At 39.2% G+C, this 18,031-nt stretch overlaps 3 protein-coding genes and 1 long non-coding RNA gene across 5 annotated transcripts in view; 1 reads left to right on the top strand and 3 right to left on the bottom strand.

Annotated features, from left to right (window-relative positions):
* Window positions 1–18,031, bottom strand: part of LOC147795973 (uncharacterized) — a 107,792-nt gene that overhangs the window by 4,332 nt on the left and 85,429 nt on the right. The gene's annotated exons all lie outside the window — the stretch shown is intronic.
* Window positions 816–11,917, top strand: LOC147795976 (annexin-B12-like). Its single transcript, XM_087129685.1, has 14 exons — window positions 816–915; window positions 3,111–3,327; window positions 3,440–3,482; window positions 3,656–4,003; window positions 4,170–4,228; window positions 4,832–4,985; window positions 5,691–5,785; window positions 6,533–6,646; window positions 7,425–7,515; window positions 7,639–7,718; window positions 7,906–8,076; window positions 8,750–8,825; window positions 8,931–9,043; window positions 9,369–11,917. The coding sequence occupies exons 2-14, from the start codon at window positions 3,118–3,120 to the stop codon at window positions 9,492–9,494; spliced, it is 1,680 nt and encodes a 559-aa protein (XP_086985811.1). The 5' UTR covers window positions 816–915; window positions 3,111–3,117; the 3' UTR covers window positions 9,495–11,917.
* On the bottom strand, window positions 9,797–14,609 carry LOC110973241 (uncharacterized). Its single transcript, XM_022223923.2, has 2 exons — window positions 14,474–14,609; window positions 9,797–13,222 (listed from the first exon to the last, which is right to left on the bottom strand). Exon 2 carries the CDS (start codon window positions 13,196–13,198, stop codon window positions 12,506–12,508), a length of 693 nt encoding a protein of 230 aa, XP_022079615.1. The 5' UTR covers window positions 13,199–13,222; window positions 14,474–14,609; the 3' UTR covers window positions 9,797–12,505.
* Window positions 14,756–17,944, bottom strand: LOC110973203 (bone morphogenetic protein 10-like). The gene is made up of 2 exons (XM_022223853.2): window positions 16,829–17,944; window positions 14,756–16,348 (listed from the first exon to the last, which is right to left on the bottom strand). The coding sequence occupies exons 1-2, from the start codon at window positions 17,316–17,318 to the stop codon at window positions 15,414–15,416; spliced, it is 1,425 nt and encodes a 474-aa protein (XP_022079545.1). The 5' UTR covers window positions 17,319–17,944; the 3' UTR covers window positions 14,756–15,413.

The following is an 18,031-nucleotide window of genomic DNA, read 5'->3' as shown; positions in this document are numbered from 1 at the left end:
GAAGGTATGTTAAATTTAGACTTTTCAGGCTGCAAATTTTTGTGGAAGAGTATTTCAGGATGACTCGACACGTAAAATCAAAAGAAAAAATAACAACAATTTACCGCGAACTAACGTACCTGCGATTGTCGTGTATCTTGTGCAGTGGACGTGGTTTAAACTGAAGTGGTGTCACACTTACGAACGGGATACTGTATGTACTGTGTCGACTCCGCGTGCGCGCGCGACGAAGTTCAACACCGAGAGCCTCGGCTTTGATCAAAGATCGTATAGCGCCGCGCGGGGCAGATGCGCGCAGAGGGCGCTAATGTGAAATCCCTCTGGTATCCAGCCAGACTAGGAAATTTTGTCGAGAAACTGGCGTTGAGGGCGGCAGAGCACGGCGTGGTTATGTTTATGTCAACTACACGCACAGTCCCCGTACGTACATGTATACCCGGACCCATATGAGTTCGCAAACTCGCACGACACACACGGATCACGCCCTACGAGTAAACGCTTGCGACACAGAGTCGACAAGGGTGACACCAAATGGGAGCATAATGATTTGTAGGATTTATGGAGAAATAAATTCCATTCTTTTTGGTGCTTTTCAGAAGGGAAATTTCTCTTTGTCTCTTGTTGATCGGCGCAACACGATACTACACAAATTTCTGTAAATACATGATCGAATTGGAGGTTTTCCAGCGGCCTACACAACTTTCCGTATTTTTCCGGAGCAAGCGGAACAGTGTGTGTAGTTGCGTACGTGCACAGGAAACGAACAGAAGGGCGTAGATTCATATTACATGTATGATGAAGGCCTACATGTATACTGTACATTGTACAGTACATGTATGTACAGTACCCGTATTGCAAGTTGTGGTGCGTAACGAAAAAATAACGTTTGAGCTGGAATTGGCTGCTTTGCCTCAGGTTGGTTCTTGATTTAGATGTTAATAGTATATTTCGTATAGCCTTATGATTAGACTTCACAAAGTGCTAAAGAGGTGAAATTTTGAGCAATAATCAGCAAACTTGCAGTAGGTCTAGGCCTACTTAGCTGGAACGTGGAAGGGTGCGAGACCAGGCCGAGGTTGCACAGGTAGCCTACATCCATCGCGCCCAGTATGCGCCTGGGCTATATTACCCAGTCCATAGGCAATAATGACACAAGGAAATCGCTTTTTTGTTTTCTTTCACGATTTCTAAGCATTGTGTCAGACATTTGCATTTTCCACAAAACTAATTTTTTGTTAGGCCGAGCCTATGTCATGTACATGTATGTGTACTCATGTAACATGATGTAGGCCATGTACATGTACTATTTGTAAGCCTGTAGCATTGCCAGCAGGAAAAGAATGAGGAAGGCTTCGTTGGTTTCTCCCAGTGCACCTGTAACCTCACCAGATGAAGCCAAAAAGTCATTGAAAATGCTAACAATATGCTATTACAATGATGCATCAGATTTTGATGTAAACAAAAATGGATAGTGGGCAGCTCTTTCTCATTTTTAAAAGTTCTTAAAATGTGCGTGCAAGTAGAATGTTGGCCCATGGTTGCTTTAATATTATTTTACAGGTATACACCCCTCAACTGATTTTTAGTGCTCTGTTGTTTTTTAAAATGATTGCAGTATTTCTTCACAAAAAAAAGAAATATTGGAAAATAATGAAATTGTAGTAGCTACACGTACCATCCTGAAGTTTCTGCAGTGGGCCCTGATTTTGCTTATGCCAACATTTGGGGCTGCTTAATGTTATAAGCCTATACAATAGTGATTACACACTTTGTGATTTCAAGTCAGTACTTGTTTAACATCCAAAGATCAGTAATTTTATCATTTGTACTATTTTGCAGCAACATATTTGACGCACAAATTGGCCCTGGTCTTTTTAATACATGTTGAATATTCCATGTTGATACAGAGGTTTTTTATTTTCTTTGTCACTACATGTACATATATGGTTACCAGCAAATATCTTATAACGCTGTGAATATGTGTAAAACGTTATCGCACGGGCGCCATTTGTGTTGGAATACGTCTGTGCAGTGCATGCAAAGGCGCAGGTGCTGCGACAGGCAGGCACACATATAGGCCGTTTCCAACTCAACTTCGTCTCCATCTGAGGCTTTATCTTCAAAATCAATCCTTGGTTGTACATGTAGGCCAGAAGCATAATTTTAAGCACCGTAATTTTTGGTTCTTTTGCATCTAACTTGATGTATTGTGGCGCTATCAGACTTACTATTACATTTACAACTTCAAAGTCAGGTAGTAAAAAAGAAACACTTGCCTGAAGCCTGAGACGGAGCTGAAGTTGAGTATTGGAAAACTGTGTAGGCCTGCGTATTAACGTTCACACTCGAATTGTGCCCATGATAATAACACCTTTTTGGCCAAGTTATCCATCTTGCACCGCTGCGTGACGCTATACAATCTTTGGTTACCAGCAACCAGCCACTGAGTACCGTCACTGAGTATGTACAGTGTACATGTACAGTATGGTTACCAGCAGCCAGCCACTGAGTATGTACAGTGTACATGTATGGTTACCAGCAGCCAGCCGCTGAGTACATATAGTGTGTATGTATATACCCAGCAAGAAATGAGACCGAGGGCTACCCCCCAACATGTCCAATCCCTATACACATTCCAGACTATTGTTACTTAACACGTCCCCCCAAGATGTCTGAAAGGAATTCCCCAGATTCCTGCGAGACAATGACCAACACAAAGCAGGGGGTTCTCTCCGTCTCATACCTTGCTGCATATGTACATGTATGGGCATAGCAATAACAATGGATTATCTACTACTTTATGCTGAGAACAAGCAATGATGCACTGGTACACCACAATACATCCATTGAGACTACGATTATTCATATGCAAACATACTGTGGATTCCTATACAATACCTGTATCTGTCCACTGTACATTATCTGCACTGGCAAGGAGTGTTCTACTGACCATGGCTAATTAGACTAGCAACAGCTCCTCATCCATCTTAGTCTCTTACTTACATTAAACTTGTATAAGTCACTCATCCATTTCCATCACTGACAATTATAATGTGTAATTTTTATAAATCACACATTCAGATACATATTGGATATTGATTATTTTGCAGTATCACTATGAGCTACCCTCCACCTGGTGGTTACGCACCCCCTGGTAGCTATGCACCTCCTGGAGCTGGTTACCCACCACCCTCAGGACCGGGTTATCCACCTGCACCAGGAGGTTATCCCCCTGCGACTGGAGCACCGGCTGGCTATCCACCCCCACCAGGACCACCGGGGTCTTACCCACCCCCTCCTGGTGCACCAGGGGCATATCCACAACAAGTAAGCTAATCGGCCTGGTACCATTAAATGACTTTCACTGCAGGTCCCATAAATGTTCAATCTTAAGCAAGTTTTGGGAACTTTAAATTTATTTTATTTCTTATTCCATAAGGCAGCTGGCTACCCACCAGCTGGAGGTGCTCAACATTACCCAAGTAAGTTCATGATAAAACCAGATGTGGTAACTTGATTTATAAATCTCAGAGATTCCTGTATCGTACCATGACTGAAAAAAAAATGACTTTTTTGACATTGGCTGGAGGTAGTTACATTTAAATTCAATTTAGTTGATTCTGATAATATGATTATCACTTGTGGCTTAATGCAGCTGGAGTCCAGCCACCAGCTGGTGCCCCTTATGGTCAACCACCGCCAGCTGCTGCACCTTATGGTCAGCCCCCTGCTGCTGCACCCTATGGACAACCTCCTGCAGGAGCACCTTATGGTCAAGCACCAACTGGAGCCCCCTATGGTCAGCAGCCCCAAGCAGGTGCACCCTATGGCCAACAGTCACAAGCAGGTGTACCCTATGGCCAGCAGCCCCAAGCAGGTGCACCCTATGGCCAGCAGCCTCCGGCAACAGGTGCACCCTACGGCCAGCAGCCTCCAGCAACAGGTGCTCCATATGGAGGACAGGGGGCTTATCCTCAGCAACAGTCGCAACCAGGAGGTGGAGGTAAGTAATGTGCTTATAAATTACAAACTGGCTATTCAGAGGATCAGGGTTCTTTACATGTACTGAAATCCCATCATCTGATTATGAGTACATCTACCTGAAGACAAGACAGTCTGAGATAAGATCAGACATTGGCTTAATAGTGATTTAATTGGCTTTTATGCAGGTGCTAATATACCATCTGCTGCAGCTCTATATGGTCAAGATAACAAACCTAAACCACAAGTAAGTATGAAAGTTGTGCAAGAATCCTTACTTTGGTTTCTGTTCAGGAAAATAAACCTAAAACATAAGACGTGTAGGATGAAAGTATGGAAGCTATGCATAGTGCCAACTTTGTCCTGTGGGAGACTACACCATAGTCTGGCCAAATTTAAAGTGTGCACAGTTTTCATTTTTCACTGAGAAAGCGAACCTTAACCACAGGTCAAGCATGAAAACTATGCACAGTCCCTCCCCGATTTTCTCTTGATCTCATATGTATCGCGCTGCAAGTACTTCCAGACGTTTGCTATGAATGAAAAATGCACTGTGATTGGCCCATAATTTTGTGCAAAATGCCATCAACAGTTTTTGACGTACACATTTATACATGTAATTTGTGTTTGGTGATGATGCTGAGACATTTGTTCTATTTTAATGTGCATTCAGACAAATAAATATTTCAATATGCATTAATCTTATCATCTGACACATGAAGTGCTAAATCATAAGATCTTACTCTTGATCCATAAAGGGCATTTCATTCCAGACAGGTAGTTATTCGGCTGATCCCATTAGCTTGGGAATTAACCAATGTCTTATGAAAATCATCTGACATTTTGTTAGGGTCCTCCACCAGTTGCTCAGCCAGTAACAGCTGCAATGAGTAAGATGTCTCTGAAAGAGCAACCATTTGAAACACATGGAACTATTAAACCAGCTCATCCATTTGATGCAGAGAAAGATGCAGAAGTAATGCGCAAAGCTATGAAAGGACTGGGTAAGTATCATCCAGTCATTCTTTGCTGAGTGTTTTGTTGCCATTCCTTGCTGGGTGTTGTGTTGCCATTCCTTGCTGAGTGTTGTGTTGTTATTCCTTGCTGAGTGTTGTGTTGTTATTCCTTGCTGGGTGTTGTGTTGTCATTCCTTGCTGGGTGTTGTGTTGTTATTCCTTGCTGGGTGTTGTGTTGCCATTCCTTGCTGAGTGTTGTGTTTTTATTCCTTACTGGGTGTTGTATTGCCATTCCTTGCTGAGTGTTGTGTTGTTATTCCTTGCTGGGTGTTGTGTTGTTATTCCTTGCTGAGTGTTGTGTTGTTATTCCTTGCTGGGTGTTTTGTTGCCATTCCTTGCTGGGTGTTGTGTTGCCATTCCTTGCTGAGTGTTGTGTTGTTATTCCTTGCTGGGTGTTTTGTTGCCATTCCTTGCTGGGTGTTGTGTTGCCATTCCTTGCTGAGTGTTGTGTTGTTATTCCTTGCTGAGTGTTGTGTTGTTATTCCTTGCTGAGTGTTGTGTTGCCATTCCTTGCTGGGTGTTGTAGGGTGTTATTTTATCACACTAGTGTCAAGTGATCATTGTACCACTGTAAGACCCCTCATTTTGGTTTACTTGTTTGTACTTAGAGCTAACCCAACTTTATTGTGATATTCTTTTCACTTTCCAAATGGTTTGTGTACCAAGAATGCATGTATTTTCTTTCTTTTTCAGGGACTGATGAAAAAGCCATTATAAATGTGATAGCAAACAGAAGTAACAAGCAACGACAAGAGATCAAATTGAAGTACAAGACAATGTATGGCAAGGTACTTAAACGTCCTGGCTGAGATCCAAAGTTCAACTTCATACATGAATATAACGGGTACTGTTTTATTGACCAAAGAGTGGGAAATTGTATATGATTAGCTGTTAATGAAAAGTATAATGAAAATAATTCCACTTTTCAACTGTTACTCAACTGCCGTGTGTTACAATGGTTTTACCATCACCCCTTGAAATTTTACATTTTGTGTTTCAATTAACCTTATTATTTAATATTTGTTTGGCTATATCAAACTATATTTTGGAGCCATTTTCATTTTGATGCTTAAATGAATTTTATGTGAAAAAACTGTAGCGTCTAGGCACTGAACCTCAATTTGCCTTGATTTGTTCCTAAAAAACTGCCGGAACGGCAATTTAATGTTGCAAAGTAAATGGCAAATTTGCCAGTAAACATGGTTTTCTCAGAAATGTTCTCAAAGAGCAAACTTGGGATTCACAATTTGTACATGAAAAGATGTAAATTGAACAGTGTCTTTCCTGATTTACATCACAGCAACAGCATTCTCACATGTCTGAAAAAAGGTGGACAAGTTTTATTGTTTAAAAAAAGACGCACTTTTCAACACTTAACGCAAAAGGATTTTAAATAGTTTCGTACATTGTAGACAAGTATATAGATACACAAATGCCAGTCCAAGTAAAACTTAATCGCAAGAATCTTTAATGCCACATTGTTCTGAAGTGAAGACTCAAGAATACTGAGAATGTCTTAGTGGTTTTCTTGATAGGATTTGATCAAAGATCTGAAGTCGGAGCTGAGCGGTCACTTGGAGGAATGCATCTTAGCTCTCTTCATGCCTTTGGAATACTTTGAAGCTCATCAGCTTCATAAGTCAGTTGGGGTATGCAACATGTTCTTTTCACCATGCTTCTCTAGCTATTTGCAGTTTGTTGCAAAGTTTGTTATGCTCCATATGGTTACACTAAAACTTGTTAAAATAAAGCCTAAAAAGCAGCAAAATGTTTCTTTTTCAACTTCAGTAACATTTCAGCTCATGATCTATACTGTAACATCACTATTACATTGTAACAGTTTGGGCCCCCAGCCAATCGCTCGCTCGGGGATGGCGGCCCATCTGCCACTGAATGGGGAATGGGAGGCAGAGTCACGGCAGGATAAAGTTAAGGAAGGAGATAATAGCCAGAGAAAGACGGACGAGAATAACTATTGGAGCCTTGCTGACACTGCTGCAGGATTTACCCAAGCTTAATTCCAGGGTCAACTTTGCTTAAGTCACCTTACCCCAAGTGTAGCCATACTGCTACCTGTAGCCAAGTCAACAGCCAACTAGCAGCTTGTAGCTATGCACACAGTGGTGCCAAAAAAGTATAGCAAGTCATGCCAAAAAGTAATACAATCTGGCCACTTCCAGCCAACAAACATCTAGAGGACGTATTGTCACATCCAGGGCTCAAGCTCCTAAGGATGTCTGTGAGTTGCTGGTCACCAATAAATAAAGGCTAGGCTATACATATCCTCCTGAGAGTTTTGGTCTTTGTACATGTCACATCTACCGTGCTGGTGCTCGTTGTATTTCACAATGGGACTAGACCCCCTTGTACCGGTACACCAATTTCTCAATAATTCCATGATATCATCACTTGTGCTTTTAATGACAGGGTATAGGAACAGACGAGGAAACATTGATTGAGATTTTGTGCTCTAGAACTAATGAACAAGTCCAAGCTCTAACTGCAGAGTACAAGAAAAGTGAGTATAGTTAATCTTGTACTTATCATTAGAAAAGATTTGGAAAAAGACGTGCTTAGGCATTGTTATGACAAGAAAGAAAACCCCATATAATGTTATCTGTTACTTTGCATTGTATCTTAGATTACCATCGTTCTCTTGAGAAAGATTGTATTGGTGATACAAGTGGTCACTTTCAGCGTCTTCTGGTTTCGATGTGTCAGGTATGTCAAACAGTATTTCTGAATTAAATTAAAAATATAACAGCGTATTCATATGTCATATTCAAAATCTATGGCCTGTGTTTATGGTACTTTTAGAGTAATGTTGATGAAGGTAATAATGTTAGCACAACCAACTCTCTGCATTGACCTTGATAACATTCACAAAATGCCTAATGTTGATTTTTAGGGTAACCGTGATGAAGGCAATACTGTTGACATTGCCAAAGCTAGAGACGAAGCTAACAAACTCTACCAAGCTGGAGAAAAGAAATGGGGAACTGATGAATCCATTTTCAACATGATTCTGGCTGTTCGTAACTTTGCACAACTGCGAGCAACATTTGATGAGTATATCAAGGTGAAATCAGGAAAACTGGAGTAAAGATATCACATCACTGATTATTTAAAATGAATTAGATGAATTGTATATGATTGGACCATGGCTATTTTTCTACAGAGGTATCAAAGTGACTGAATTTTACAAAATCAAAATTTGTGGGCCAAGGCAGAGGTATATATGTAGCACCTGCAATTGCGGGAAATGCATGCCAGTGAGTCTTGTGCCGCAAATTTGTGCTGTCGCTGCACATTATAGTTATGTTTGATTTCACAAGAAGTTGCTTAGATGTTACATTTTAATTATAATAACAGCTTTTATGATGGCTGTTTGTTTTCAATATTACAGTCATCATCAAACAAAGAAGTGCCTCTGCTTGCCATTGTGAAAAAGTTATTGACATTTCCTCATTGCAACAGGACAGAACATCTCACAGTTCTCTCACAACCAAACAAATTTTCATTACCTTCTGAAACAAAGTTGTATATTTTTCATATAAGCCTTGTTAAGTTCAGCAATGATGAGCCTTAACTGAACACTGAGTTTGTCAAATTATTTGTTTTTGCTCTGATTGGCACAACTTATGCAACATAAAATGACTGCAGAAGTTATGCCATAATCAAGAAGCCTTTGGAGACATTTATTCAGTGAAAGTTTTCACTATTTTATTTGTTCCATGCCTTGTTCTTTTTAGATTTCTCAGCGTGACATTATGAGTAGTATTGAACGTGAGATGTCTGGAGATCTTAAGAAAGGAATGATGACTATTGGTTGGTATCAGTCAATTGTTTGTTGTTTGTTCAGTGTAGAAAGAACTTCTGCTCTGTTTTTCCATGAAGAGCTACCTACCTTGCTGGTGTTTTTGTTTTTTTTAGTCCAGTGTGTTAAGAGCCGACCTGCTTACTTTGCTGAGCGTCTGTATCGATCAATGAAAGGAGCAGGCACTGATGAAGACACTCTCATTCGAGTAATTGTAACTCGCTCTGAGGTATGTTACTCATCATTTGTTGTTTCAGAGATTATACTTGATGTGAAAAGTTATAATATCCTTCTAGACTTTCAACTATATCAGATGCACCCACATGCCTCCTACTGCATCATGCATAAGGAACCGTCTTGATACGTGTGTACATGTTTTTTAGTTTTTGTGCAAACAAACCAGTCTTCACCCAGACCCACAAGAAGAAAATTACCCAGGGGTCATGTGATCAAAATGGCTAGTTTCTTCATGGCAGCATCTACTTGGCTTTATGGCCTCCTTGAGAAATGTTTTGTGAAAATATGACCCATGACTGTCTTCCTCTCTGTTACAGATTGATCTTGTTGAGATCAAGAAGGCATTCTTGGAGAAATACCACAAGACTCTGTCCAAGATGGTTGAACATGATACATCTGGTGACTTCAAGAGATTGTTGCTGGCTGTTATTGGTAAAGAATGAAAGTTCACCTGATATCTTAGTATACTCAGTTTGTTGTAGGATGTGCATGTATAACAAAAACTAGGTGTTTGATCCAATATAGAGAATATGCCATATGACATGTAGTGAGGCTTTTGCGCCAAAGTTGTCGTCGCTGCAGTTAAAATGGTAAGTTAAATGTCTTAATTAAGATTTATATCATTAGAGAGCTTGTTATTTTATTTTTTTAACCCTAACAGTCCCAAATCCTCTGATTTCAATATGATTTTACGTACACCCTAGGGGGTAAGGGTTAAAGTGCTTAGAACTATACAATAAAAGAAAACATGTGAAGAGGATTAACTTTGGAAATTTTCAGTTCATATCATTGTTTGTTTTAATTCATTTTGATTTTATTTGTAGTAGACAAACTGAATACAACAAAGAAATTCCAAGTATTTTATTGTGCCATGAGGCACAGAAGTAAAGATACAGTCTGTTTTCATACTTGATCACTTTTTCTTCTGCACTAATCAGATTTACTAAATTTCACGTGTTCACTGCCTGTATAACTCTTAGAAGTTGAAATTCTTTTCATTTTAAGCTCCTATCCTCTGCTTGTACTCACCTCTCTTCAAAGGAAGGAATATGTGTCTTGCTAAATTAGACACTCTTTCAAATGTTAAAAACCCTCAGGTCACCTTCCCAAATGTCACAAAATCAGTCCATTTATTAATTGATGAAGTTAGATTTACATATTTGTCAAATCGCGATGGATAAGGTAACGAGTGAATACAGGTAAAAACCAAATACACATAAAGATGGAGTAGGCTGAGGTGCATAAACTTTATTGGAAAACTTAGTGTTGTAAAACAACCTGCTGGCATGTTAACTGTTTGTTTAGAATTGCTGAATTGAAATTAAATTCCGCCTGTCACGGCAACTGTAATCGCTGATACTTTGTTTACAACAGCTCAATGGAAGTCTTCAGTTTGAAACAACTCTAATTGCATCTAAGAAAAGCCTGGCTTTAGAAGTTCTTCCTCGTATATGAATATTACTAAAGTTATGAGCTGTATGAACTATAGACGATTAAAGATTAAATTATAGTACTATAAGATGAGAAAATGTTGAATTAAAAGTAGCCTTAAATTATGTTTAGTAAATTAATTTCAAAAATATTAATATTCAATGCAGATGTGTAACACAAAATATATTCTCCATAAAACAAGAAGATATTACCCGCAATTTTTGAAACTTATTTGGCGAAATGTAAATGTTCATTGGTGATGTTGGAGGTAGGGAATTTTTTAGATTAGAATGTTAATTTTCTCGAAAATAAATGTTGTTACTTTTCCTGTTAGAAAAGCTGAACATTCACGGTGAGATTGCCCCAACCCTTACAGGTTTTCCAACTTTAAAATACATGTACAAGGAAATATACATTTACATTGAACATTTTAGGTCTCTGAACATGAAATCTATTTCTGTGAACATTTCGTACCGAGATGAGGAGGTTACAATTAAAATGTCATTCCACGGAACGACGAAGTGGTATTGTGTCATCCGCTCAATTTGACCGATCTTGCCTAACGTTTTTTAATTTGCATTTGGGAACCTAATAAAACGTGAAGCTTCTAGTTGATAGGTCATGTTTCCCATTAAATTCCCAATCATATGCTTATAGGTACAGGGTTATTTTTCGGTAGAATGCATATGCTGTGATTAATCAATACCATATAAGCTATTCTCTTTTATATAGACCTTTAATAGGGGGCTTGTCTCCCTTTTATGTTAGTCTTGTGCATAAATAACAGTCCGAAACATAATAAACTGTTTGAGTACATATATATATGTCTACTTTGTGACAAAAGTATTTCAAAATATATACAGTAGTCATGTAGATTATTAATTGTGCAGTGTAGGAGGCATCTTAATGAAGACCGATTTACCGTTTATTCATAGTGGTGCATGTTTAAATTATGCATTTTCACCTCAAAACAAACTTTCATGAAAACACGTCTTAATAAATTTTGAATTTGCGAAGTATACGAATATACAGACTGTGCGTACTATAAAACTTGAAAAAAACTTAGGTGGTGAATGAACGATTGATGTTAAATTCATTTCTTTTAAAAATAAACATTCGATGAATGTTCGAACGTACCAATTTTTTGTTTTTCTTTTGTAGTTGGATTCTTAAAAGTCCTCCGAACATTTAAGATTATAGTCATGAAATTACCGTGGGGATGAATCAAATAAGAATTACATTTCGAAACTGTTGGATTCAAAATAGCAGATTATATCAGCCAGTCTCAGTAATTTGTTCGTAAGCCGTAGACGTCACTTGTTTTATCAGGGTGGTGGATTGAAATTTGTACATGCAGAGTAAATTAGTATGGAATAGCAAGTAATATATACATCATAGTGACAAATAAAAGGTAAATGCTGAGTGGTGTATTACATACTTTTGTCTTGATTGGTTTTCTTGTTTAGTCAATAAAAGGAGAAACTTATGATAAAATAAACACTACAGCTCTTCTTTGTTTCCTGTTTTTAAGCAATAAGCATCATTCTGCCGGTTGGACAATCGTGGATGCTTTCTGAAAGAACTGTGTACCGATAACGAAACGCTTTGTTTACGAGTGTGCTTTCTTTTTATGCTATGCTCCAGCTAGCTGTCTCGGGAAAGGTCACATGTAATACCCATCTGAAGTGACGTCATCAATACATGGGCATGCTCTGGTAGCCTGTTGATCCTTGAGTCGTTGGAACAAGTGAAAGATAAAGAAAAAAGCAGTCTTCGCGCAATCCTTCCATTCTTTAACAAATGAAAATTTCCACCCAAAGTTCAGCAACATAGATTACAGTATCGTGTGAAGTACATGTTCTGGTCTTGGGACAAATTGACCCAGTTAAGCCTTTGTAATATATTGATCATTTCCCGCATATTCTCATAAAAATATGGAATGTATTTTTGAATACTAAGTTTCTTTGATACTTTATATCCCTCAGATAAAATCCCTCCAGAGACACGTGTTGTCACTCATTTATTACAGTAAGTCGCTTTCTTGACATGATCTGTTATCCTCGTCAGCTGACAGACATGGCGTGGCATTTTCTAAGGACTGTCCGGAATCAATGGTCATCTGCTGCTCGGCGTTAACGTTACACGTTGTTCCGTCAGGATCCTTATCCGGGGTTAAACTCTCAGGTTGCTCAAGATGCCCCTGAGCATTTATCTTGCTTGTGCCCTGTGATTGGTCTTCCTTTGTCTCTATTGACGATTTGGGTTTGGAATCGTCTCCTTCAGTTGCACTCCCTCTCTTTTCCCTTTTACGACGACTTTTGATTTTAATAGGAGGATGCTTCTCTAAGGGTATTCCTTGACCGTAAGCGTCGATGTCACTCATTCTTTGGGGCGTAAGGTTAGAATTGATTCTTCTAGTTGATCGTTGTTTTTCCTTTGTGTCTTTGCTACCATGTTGTGATTTCTTTGCTTGCTCTGATAAATTATCATTTGACTTTCGGGAGATTGATTCACGAAGAATTTCTAGCTCACTGTACAGATCTTTGTTCAACCTTTTTAGCTCTTCATTCTCCTGTTTAAGCTTGTCTGGTTCAAGTTTTTCAAAGGCTTTGATTTTTTCTTTCAGTTGATTATTTTCAGTTCTTAAGAGAACCTCAGCTTGATTGGTCACCGTCCCATTGGTTCCTGTGTAAGTAGAGGATGGTCTGCTCCCCATAGTGATACATATACATCCAGACAGCTGAAACCGAAGAAAAGAAAGGAAGTAAAGTAGGCTATTCCTTGTGTATAAAACAACTTGCAATGCCTTGATGCTTAGCCTTAGAAAATACTGTTTTCTAAGAGCAGCTTCATAGGGTTTGTGCACAGGATGCCAAGTGATGTTCGTGTATGAACTGTTCCCAGCCATAATTTAAATTAATTATAACACCTTTGAGATTTGTTCAGCGCATTTCGATCTTGATATCTAATACTCAGCGTCCTTTGACCATATTGGTTCATGAAGTGCATGTCAGCTTTGATACGCAAGTCACACAAGCACGACCAACCAGCACCCGCAGCTATCAGTTTTTTCAACAAACCATCAATAATGCATCCACACCTAGATCAGCTTTTAGTCACCTAGGTAACGTCCGAAGTCAGCAACTACCCCCACAATGACATTTAACGTCGACGTATTATGCATGTTTTTGTTCCTGGATTGTGAAACATTTTTGGGGGGAAATTAAAGAGGGCCATTGTAATTGAAATGTTTGCAAATCCGTGAACATTAATGCAATGACGTAAACACTCAAGCTGGATACATTATGTAAATTAATTAAGCTGCAGTTGTCACAAGTAAAGCGTATTTTAAAATCAGGGATTAAAAATTAAGAAAACTGTAGACTGGGTACAATGTCGATGACGAAATATGGGGGGCAGGTGAACAACATATGAAAGGAAATCGACATGCGTACGAATTAAAATGACTCCTTCAGTTTAGAATGCATAATCTTTCGGCGTTAATGCCCCGTTATCCATGTCGCGTAGGATATACACGATAGTGGACATGTATTATTATTATTATGAAAGCAAGTCCTGAAAGCCTGGTCATTATGAAACGGCTTATTACAAGGCCGGTTTGACAGGGTTAAATATTGACAAATACATGTATAACAGTCATTCACTAATGCGAATTCGTAAATGCTTCTTGTGCATTGCCATTTCATCATCATTATAATCACGATCGAGGTGCAAAATACACCATCAAGAAGCTGGCAGACACCCTGTCAGCTTACCGCTCAGTCTATACGTATAGGGGATATTGTCTTTATTGTACGACCAAATGACAATGCTTGCAGCTATCCCTGATAGACAATTCTGATTTTTGCTTGTCATTGAATAAAGAAAGAATTTTACTTAAGGTTTCATATCTTTACAAGCTTTGGTAATCTTATATTCGTTACATGCACGTGTCCTTCCTAAAAAATGTTACGAAATAGTAGTATCTTACCTGTATTCAACACCACAAAAATCAGATGCATTCTTAAGATGCCCCGTCTCATCTCCAGCTCTAATGCCTTCATGTAAGTGCTTCACTACAAATATTGACGACGTACGAGCTAAGACGAGATTCACCGCATTACGTTAAGCGCATGCGCACTTATTTATAACCGCTCAACACGTCATTATCTTGTGAATAAGGGTAAAATATGAAGGACAGCGGCTTCATATACATGTACATCAAATCACGCACGTGTGTATGATTATTATAATGTACTTTAGTGTTGCCTTGCTTATTACTAAAATGCGGGAGGAAATTAACCATGAAATTAATTTGTTTTAGTTTTCCATCTTATTTTCCGCTTTTAATTCTTTGACTTAAGTTGAATCTTGGAAACTGATGTAGGTTTCGTTTTAAACCTCCAGATAAATGACGGTTGACGAATTTCACCAAAATTACATTCAAATAATGAAACACGGAATACAACATAGAAGAGGCTACACAAAAATCACTAACTGGACTTCGAAAGCTCGAAGGGGCAAAGATGAGAGGGAATGGACAGTGGGAATAGTTGACGTTGATTCTAAAAATAAATAATACATGAGCTGAACGGAGTGGGGGAGAAGCACCGTTTAAGGTATGAGAAATAAAGGGGTGAATGAGCCTTTGTTTTAAAGAGGAATAGGAGTAAGAGTTTTGTACATAATACTGACCGTGTTCATCGCCACGCATTTTTTTTCGGGGGGAGCAGAAACTTCAAATTTTCCTTTAATAACGTAAGGGAAGTGACATCTGCTCCATCACTTTTCTCTTTTTTACTGCCCCCTTGTCGCGCACCCTGTCGCCCCATCCTGGGTCCGCCAATGAGCGCACCCCTTTTGCATGATATTCAAAATGTACCCATGCCCTCCTCAGTCACATCAAATTAATACGTCTAGTTGCACTAATTTTAGTGGCATCCACACTTTTTCACGACCATACCCTCATATCGATACTTGTACGTTAGTATGTTATTTTCATCGAGATATAACATTGATATTGGTTCAAGTTTAGTTGGCACACAACACGGATTTTCTACGCTTTTTGGATCATACTCATGGGCCAATGTTTGAATGATAGAATGTACAGTAGGACTCCAGTGGTCTGTTAATGGAAAGACACATTGTCCGGAGCATTTGAAAGCTTGGTAGCGTCTGGGTGCAATAATCCATTCATCCCAACCGATATCTTTGAAGGTGACTTGCATCGGACGCCGTCTACACAGGTGGTTGAGTCTCACAGAATCTCTCTTCTTACGAACAATGCTGACGCTGTTTAGATCACTCGTTCCAACTACTGTGTGTCTCTTCATTCGGTCGCTTACAAACATGTCTTGTTTTTGTTGGTAACCCATTTCTTTGAAGCTGTTGAAGTTATTTGAATAAACAACCAATAAGGGCTTCAATTCGATATCACGTGATATGTCGACATCCAGACTTGATCTGCCTTCATTTTTTATCAGTGGTTGTAGGTGGATCGTGAGGCGTAGCGATTGTGATTGTACACGTGGTTGTCCAGATATATTTGATTTGACATTCAATCGAACCAGACCTGTCAAATCAAAACTCTCCCATCCATTAGTTTGCCTACATATCACCCGTGACGTCAGCAGCCTTGTGTTAACCTCGCAGTCACGATAAACAAGGATACGAGCAATGCCTCCATAATGGATGTTGCTATTAGCAACCAAAATGAAGATCCTAAGTTGTGCCATGACGACAGTTTCACTTGATGGAATCGTGATATTAAACAGCAAGTTACGATCACCGCCATCGTCATGTAGGGTCCCTTGGTTCCATGACGTAATCGATTCCAGGCCAGAGCTGTTCTCGAGGTCATTTGTTCCTGTATAATATAAATCAAAAATCAATGATCAGACCATTATTTCCCTTATTAAATCAATCCTACATTCGAGGCCTTGATTTTAATAGCATTATTTTTACTCTTAATGACTGAAAATCATGGCGTTCGTTTAATAATTGCGGATTTACATTGACCACCGAGTTTGCCTGAGCACTTACTTACTCGAGTCAAATACAAAACAGCTAATGGTAACCTCTTCAAATCAAAATAGCAAAACCTCTAATGAGTCAATTTTACCCAGGCTAAACGATAAATTTCATGAAGTTTTAATAGTTTTCTTAGTTGAATAAATTTTCCATTTGGCTGGTATTTGTCAATTTGGAAGTGGGTGGAGATCAAGACGATATTTCAAGACTGGGATAATCTTAAGCTTCTTTACGAATTCCATATCCCACCTCTCCAGCCCATCAAATCAGAAAAAAACAAAAACACAAACCAAACAATGATGCATTGCATGCTTACCTTGATTCAGAAAACCGCGAACGATGTTAGCCTCCGGTTGAACATGATCGTCACGCTTCATGGTAAATGTGTTATAGATATTCATCATGTATGGTGGTACACTGTGTACTGGCGAAGGCAAACTGGAATTAGAGGCCATTTCATGGTGAAGAAATCTGAATGCCTTTTTGACTGAGTCCTTCCGTCCTGCTAATTCTGCCTGATCTTTGACTGTGGCGTCTTCGTGTATTCTCTGGTCACTACTTTGTAAGAAATCGAGAGGCATTAATGTTTTACCGAAGTCAGAACCACCAGAAATGATCTGTCCAGAGGGCCTGGAGTTTGCCACTTCGTCAGCGTGCCTGGATGTCGCTCCGTCTTTCGTAGCTAAATTTCGATAGTAAGAGGATTTACTTCGAGACTTGATATAGCCTTGGATTGAAGCGGAATTTGAAACTTCAACAGCGAATACGATGACCAACAAACAAAGGAGAATCCGAAAGAACCCCATGGCGAAAAAGTCGGTTGCAGACAGAACTTTTAATTCCAATGTAGGTTAATTACAGGACGATAGTTTTAGATTGCAGTCGAGCATAGAAATGGAATTATTTGTTTCGAGCAACGTTCTGTTTTGGCCGGTGGACTGATCGTTGTGTACGCGTAATGGAGAAATGATGGGTCTCAGATTCGAACTTCTTGGAACGATACCCTCATGGAGTTCAGCAACTTGCCAAAGTATGCGTCGTATGTCTCTTATCGACAAACCTCTTCAAGATAATTCTGAAATCAGACGTGAGCACTTTAATTTGGACTTTATCCAGAAGCAAGAAATGACAGGTGTGTATTAGGCCCCTCAAGAGTTGCAGTAAGGCTTAGAGCCTCAAACATCACCACAATTAACCCCGCATTCCAACCTCAAAAGTCTGTCAAAAATGTAAGAAAGCGGAATAAAGTTTTCTCTTGAAGCTACCCCATGGAATCCACCTTTGGGAGTGGATGAATCTAAAGTACTGAAGGAATAAAATCCTCCTTTTTAGGGGTAAGTTTTAAAATAAATTATAAAAACAGCTAGAGACATATTTTCAGTACTAAGTGATCACTGCATATATGGTACGCATCTAGATCTGTGCCATAGAATAACCGGATCACATAAGACGAATGGTTTAGAACGCATACCACGTGGGCTTGTGAGTGGGGCAACAACCAGAAACAGTAATTTATTCT

Source organism: Acanthaster planci, linkage group LG19 (genome assembly GCF_054643075.1).
Source record: "Acanthaster planci isolate LZ-2023a linkage group LG19, COTS_SCS, whole genome shotgun sequence".
Lineage (NCBI taxonomy): Eukaryota > Metazoa > Echinodermata > Asteroidea > Valvatida > Acanthasteridae > Acanthaster > Acanthaster planci.
The sequence above is the reverse complement of the archived record's forward strand: the minus strand, read 5'-3'. Positions and strand labels throughout refer to the sequence as shown.